Genomic DNA, 5,580 nt, shown 5'->3' on the forward strand with positions numbered 1-5,580 from the left:
GACACACTCCCCAACTTTTATATGTAAAAATCAAGTAGCACCATAAAAGTTGGCCTGGCCGATTCCTCCCGCTCGGGGTTTCTGTGCGTTTCTCTGAAGAGTCTGTGTGCTGACGGACTTTGTGACTTTCAGGACTTTTGATTGCTCTTAACTGTGAGTATTCATCGTCAATGGCACGCCTGTTGCTGCTCGTATGAAGAGGAGAGGAAAGTAAGAGACTTTTGTGGCATCTTGCTGGCTTTCTACGCGTCTCTCTCTGCACCTGTGAGACGGTCGGACGGCCTCAGCGTGAATTATGGGTAATGATGCTGAAACCGCTGTGGAATGGCAGAGATGGAGGAACACTGACGGTGTGAGGCGTCTGCAGATGTGGACGGATCCAGAGGTGACCGGTGGGATGAGGCATGGATCGGTGATGAAGATGGCGAGGATGACGATGGCGACACAAGCGGTTTAGCTCTTGCTGGTCTTCCCGGCGGGGCTCTCCTTCTTCTTCTCCTTCTCCTTCTCCTTCTCTTTCTCCTTCTCCTCCTTCTCCTTTGGCTTCTCCTCCTCCTCCTCCTCCTCCTCTTCCTCCTCCTCCTCCTCCTCCTCTCCCTCGCCTTCACCCTCCTCCTGATCGTCTCCCTCCTCTCCCTCCTCTCCCTCGTCGCCCTCATCCTCTCCCTCCTCTTCGTCCTTCTCCTCCTCGTCGCCCTCCTCCTCCTCCTCCTCCTCCTCGGGCTTGGCTCCGGACTTGCGGTAGGCGCCCAGGGCGTAGGAGCGTGCGGACATGTAGGAGAAGCCGGACTGGACCATGGCGCCGCCCACGGAGCTCAGGCGGCACTCCTCGCCTTCCAGAAGTTTCCTGGAGAGAGAAACGGTGTCACCCTCAGATCTGGACCGGCGCCCGGTGGTCTGAGGACCACGAGAGACCCGCATCCTGATTCTGTGAGCCACTTTCACTCGGGGAGGAAGAAGAAGGTCATTTATCCAAATTTAAACCAGACAGAATTATTTATATTGCTTCTAATGAATTCTTAAAGGAGCTGGAGATGAATTCATTTCCAGCTATAAAAAGAAAGACGATACATCTTCATTCAGTCAACTTACTTTACAGACAGACCATTAATTCTTTGCTATAATTAGTCGTCATATTTTTCTATTTATGCATTCATCTTATATTGAATGTTCTGGTGGCGTTCGGCTCATGGCAGGTCTGAGGCTGCTGTGCCGTCAGCTGCAGCTCCTCCCTTCACTCATCGTGTTACAGCGGGACAGGTATTAAATTATCAATATGAAAACATCCCAAACCGCATTGCAGTGGAGAATTACGATAAAGGAGTGTACGCTGCAGGTAAAACCTGAACGATGATGTTTCATATCAAGTTTCGTTGTACTTGATGCAAAACACAGAGTCCAACACTAATAATATGTCAAATTATTTGACTGATAAGATGAAATCCACTTAAAACACCACATTTCTTTTTCTTTTATTGTGATAGAACTAGTTTGTCTATTCTAATTTGTAAAATTAAGGTTTTTTTAAGTAAATGTTTGAATTTTTTTTATCTATTATATGTTTCTACATTGACTGTTTGCACTTTTCATTGTCTGAAGCAACAATAATTTGTTATTATCTGGTCTGGCTGGCTTATGTTACTCTGATTTTATACTATATCAATCTATAAAGAAGCCATATTGAATGATGATGAGTGTATTCGGGTGTGTTCAGCTCCCAGGTTTAATGATTGCGGCTGTTTCCAGTGAAACACACCTGTAGGCGGCGATCTCGATGTCCAGCGCCATCTTGACATTCAGCAGGTCCTGGTATTCGCGCAGATGGCGGGACATTTCTCCTTTGGTGCTGCGCAGCGCAGCCTCCAGCTGCTGGATGGTATCCTGTAAACACACACACACACGTCATGACACACTGCCGCTGGAATTTCCAATCTGTGAAAGGGCGAATCTTGGTAATTCAGTCCCTCACCTGCATTTCTCCGATTTCATTGTTATGGCGCTCCTCCATTTCGGCCATCTGCCTCTCCAGGGCCTCGTTGTGGCCCCGGAGGGCCTCGATCTCCAGCGTGCGGGCCTGCACCTGCCTGCGGTACTCGCTCAGCTCCTCCTTGGAATGCTTGATGGCGTCCTGGTTGCGGGCGGCGGCCTCGGTCACGGTGGCGAACTTGGAGCGGTACCAGTCCTCCACCTGGACCTGGTTCCTGGCCGACAGGTTCTCGTACTGGGCCCGGATGTCCTTCAGGGCCGCAGCCAGGTCCGGCTTGCTCATGTCCATCTCCACCGACACCTGGAGGCACCAAGAGGAGGAAACACTGTCTCAGCATTGGAAGCTCGAGGACCGCCCAATGATCTATGATATTGAAGAACTATCTTTTTTTAACTAAGTTTGAAAGCTACACTCGATCCACACAATAAAAAGCCTATTTCACTTTTTTTTGTTCATTTTTTTTCTTTTTAAGGTTTTGACCTAACATCTTTAGGATGATTAAATCAGATTTTATTGTATTTATTTATTTACTAGTTGATAGGTTGGTGTTGGTTTTACTGTTGTAACTGCATGGGGCGGACTGATGTTGAAGCAGCTCTCCTCTGCCTGTAGTGACACATACATAAATGTATAAGGTGAGCAGAGCGTGCTGATGAGCTGAGTCGCAGTCCAGTCAGGTGGACTGCTGCAGGACTGATGAATCGACTGCTGACTCAGCCCTCTCCGCTGCTGGAAAGCTGTGCTGTCAATAGCTTGCATGGCAGTGATATTCTCTGCGGCGAAGAGGAGGAATCTACCCAGCAACCACCACTGCGTGACTTCCTTCATGACAGGATAGAGCAAGCTCCTGAAAGTTCAACTTACTGCTCCAGTAATAAGAGCAGGCCTGTAAGAGCTCATGATAAGCTTCTATTTGAGATTAAAAAAATATAAGATTGATAATGTTGTTCATTAAAACAGCTGTAGGCTAATGCCATGAAGAGAAATTCTCTAAAAAGAAAAGACAGAACTTTTTTTTCTGTGGAATAGTTACAAATACATGTGTGTTGCTGCAGTTTGGCTCTTTGTAATGTGAATGAACACCGGTGCTGCGCCTCAGAGGGTTCCCCCTGCCTGCAGCCCCCCGGGACGACCACACCCCGAAATTATGCGCTGTTTCTCCGCATTTTCTCCCCTCTCCGCCCTCCTCCTCCTCCTCCTCCTCCTCCTCCTCCTCCTCCCCCTCCCCATGCAAACACCTTCATTTAACCCAACGCTTTCGGGGGACGGCTGCAGGTCACAGGTCATTACGATATAACTCTGACCTTGACGCACATCGAGTGTTTCATGCAGATACTCAAACACAAAACCCGCCGGCGGCTGTGAACACCCCCGCTGGGGACTCTCGCAGTTTAGAGTTGGCAGAGAAGCTGCAGGCTCAGTTTATGATGAGAAGAGGGAGGGAGGAGGGGAGGAGGAGGGGGAGGAGGAGGGGGCGGGACAGCGCACGGTGCTGAAACGGAACTGCAGTGCCATCAATTTCCAAGTGCGCATTTTGAGGAAGACGCAGCATGTCGGGAACAGAAAAAGAAGATAATAAAAACATCTCAAGGCTGATGGCACAATCTGCTTTTCGACTGAAACACTTTAGAAGGGGGTGGAGATTCTGAGAAAAACTTGGAATATTAAACATCAGACTGTTATCATGATATATCATTATATCAGGTCATGTGGAACATATCAGGGGGGAGTGTAAGTGTGCTTAATGAAGCCACTGACTTGACTCTGACAGGTGGAAGCAGAAGCGGCTCACCTGCAGCTCACCTGCTGCGCCCGTACGGCGCGCGCACATACCTGCGTAGCCTGCAGCGACGCCTGCAGCTCCTGCAGCTCCTCCTCGTGAACTTTCCTGAGGAAGGCGATCTCATCCAGCAGCGACTCCACTTTCTTCTCCAGCTCCAGGCGCGCCAGCGTGGCGTCGTCCACGTCCTTCCGGTAGCCCTTCAGCGCGCTCTCCGCCTCCTCGCGCAGCCGGGTCTCCTCCTCCAGCTTCTCCCGCACGCGCTCCAGCGTCTCGTTCATCTGCACGCAGTCCAGGTGCATCTGGCTCTTCTCGTGCGTCAGCTCCTCCACGCGCGCCCGCAGCTCGCGGATCTCCTGCTCGTAGAGCTCGTGCAGGCGCGAGGGCTCGTTGTTGCGCTGGCGCAGCAGCGTGACCTCGGCCTCCAGCACCTTGTTCTGCTGCTCCAGGTTGTGCCCTTCCTCGATGAAGGACACGAAGCGGTCGTTGAGGCCCTGCAGCTGCTCCTTCTCGTTGGTGCGGATGATCTTCAGCTCGTTGGTGACCGCGGTGGACTGGCTCAGGTCCATCATGGGGTCCTGCATGGAGGAGAAGACGCGGCCGGACGCCGCCGTCCTGCGGTAGGCGGGGGACGGGGACGCATAGGTGCGGTGGCTGCTGCGGTAGCCCGCGGAGTGCACGCGGGACGGGCTGCTGGCGCTGCCCAGACCCAAGCGCCCGGACCGGGGCGCGTCTCCGAAGATCTTCCGGTAGGAGCTGCTGCTGTAAATGTCGCTGGAGTAACTCATGGTGGCTTCAGTGCGGTCCGGCCGGTGCCTCTGCTCTGGTGCGGGAGACAGAAGTGCGTGAGGAGTTTTCGGAGAGTGTGAGGGTGAATGTGTGTGTGTGACAGAGAGAGAGAGAGAAAGTGAGATGCGAGTGATGTCTGGCCAGGACAGGTGCTTATATAGAGCAGGCGCTGGCGCATCATTTGACGCAGCAGCCACAGAAGACGAGGGGAAACCTGCAAGCTTTTGCAGAAAGCCTCCTCCCTCTGGGGAGACACGAACACACTCGTGCTGTTCGTCTTTTCTGTCCTGTCGCACACATCAACTCCCAATGACGACCAACTGCAGATGTCTCCACGAAACACATGGAATAAAGTCCACTTCTCACCAAGTTTGGCCTCATGATGTCTTTTGTCGTAATAAATCCAGATGTGTGAGGTTTACATGTGTGGCACCTCTGGACTGTCTCGTGTTTTCTCATTCCGAGCTGTTCACTGTCATTGCAGTGTTTCCGTGCTGTCCCAGCAGAACGGGCCGGATCGGATCGATGTGCGGGGCTGTGCGCCACTCTGTGTTTCGGTGCTGCAGTCCGCATCCCGCCGCCTCCATCCCCCTCCGACCGCCGCAATGTCGGAATACGAGATGAGACTCGTAACAGTGTCCTGATTTCTGCACTCACGCAGTCTCACGCACGCCCCCGATATAATTTCCAAATGCTTCTGATTAAACACCTAGACGTGAAGACAGAACTGCGCTGTATGCACACACTTATTTTGGTTCCCAAAACATTCATTAAAGGCGGGTAAAAGTTGGCCTTTCACTTCGCGCGGCACGCATCACTGCGCTGAAGCGGGGGAGCTGGCCTTGGTGCTGATCTGAGCAGGACTCGGGACGTGACGGACCGCGCCCCGCCATAAAGAGAGGACTGCAGCCTCATCACCTCCAAACAGCCCCGCCGCCTCCGGAGCGTTTCTGGAACGCAGCCCGAACAAATGTGCAACACGCAGCCGCTGCCAAGTCTTCTTAAATCACCTCGAACTGCGCCT

The 5,580-nt window shown here is 52.2% G+C and overlaps 1 protein-coding gene across 1 annotated transcript; it reads right to left on the reverse strand.

Annotated features, from left to right (window-relative positions):
* Positions 1-369: 369 nt before the first annotated feature.
* On the reverse strand, positions 370-4,555 carry neff1 (neuronal intermediate filament family member 1). Its single transcript, XM_030104087.1, has 4 exons — positions 3,821-4,555; positions 1,970-2,287; positions 1,757-1,881; positions 370-847 (listed from the first exon to the last, which is right to left on the reverse strand). Exons 1-4 carry the CDS (start codon positions 4,553-4,555, stop codon positions 454-456), a joined length of 1,572 nt encoding a protein of 523 aa, XP_029959947.1. The 3' UTR covers positions 370-453.
* Between the last annotated feature and the right edge of the window lie 1,025 nt (positions 4,556-5,580).

The sequence above is a fragment of the Salarias fasciatus genome, chromosome 12, assembly GCF_902148845.1.
Source record: "Salarias fasciatus chromosome 12, fSalaFa1.1, whole genome shotgun sequence".
Classification (NCBI taxonomy): Eukaryota; Metazoa; Chordata; class Actinopteri; order Blenniiformes; family Blenniidae; genus Salarias; species Salarias fasciatus.

What these genes read in the sequence shown, in the direction of transcription:
- neff1 (XM_030104087.1), bottom strand. Translation starts at nt 4,555, where the DNA reads ATGAGTTACTCCAGCGACATTTACAGCAGCAGCTCCTACCGGAAGATC. An exon ending in ATGAAATCGGAGAAATGCAG is followed by an intron (nt 1,882 to 1,969) that starts GTGAGGGACTGA and finishes GTGTGTTTACAG; the next exon opens with GATACCATCCAGCAGCTGGA. An exon ending in ATCGAGATCGCCGCCTACAG is followed by an intron (nt 848 to 1,756) that starts GTGTGTTTCACT and finishes TTCTCTCTCCAG; the next exon opens with GAAACTTCTGGAAGGCGAGG.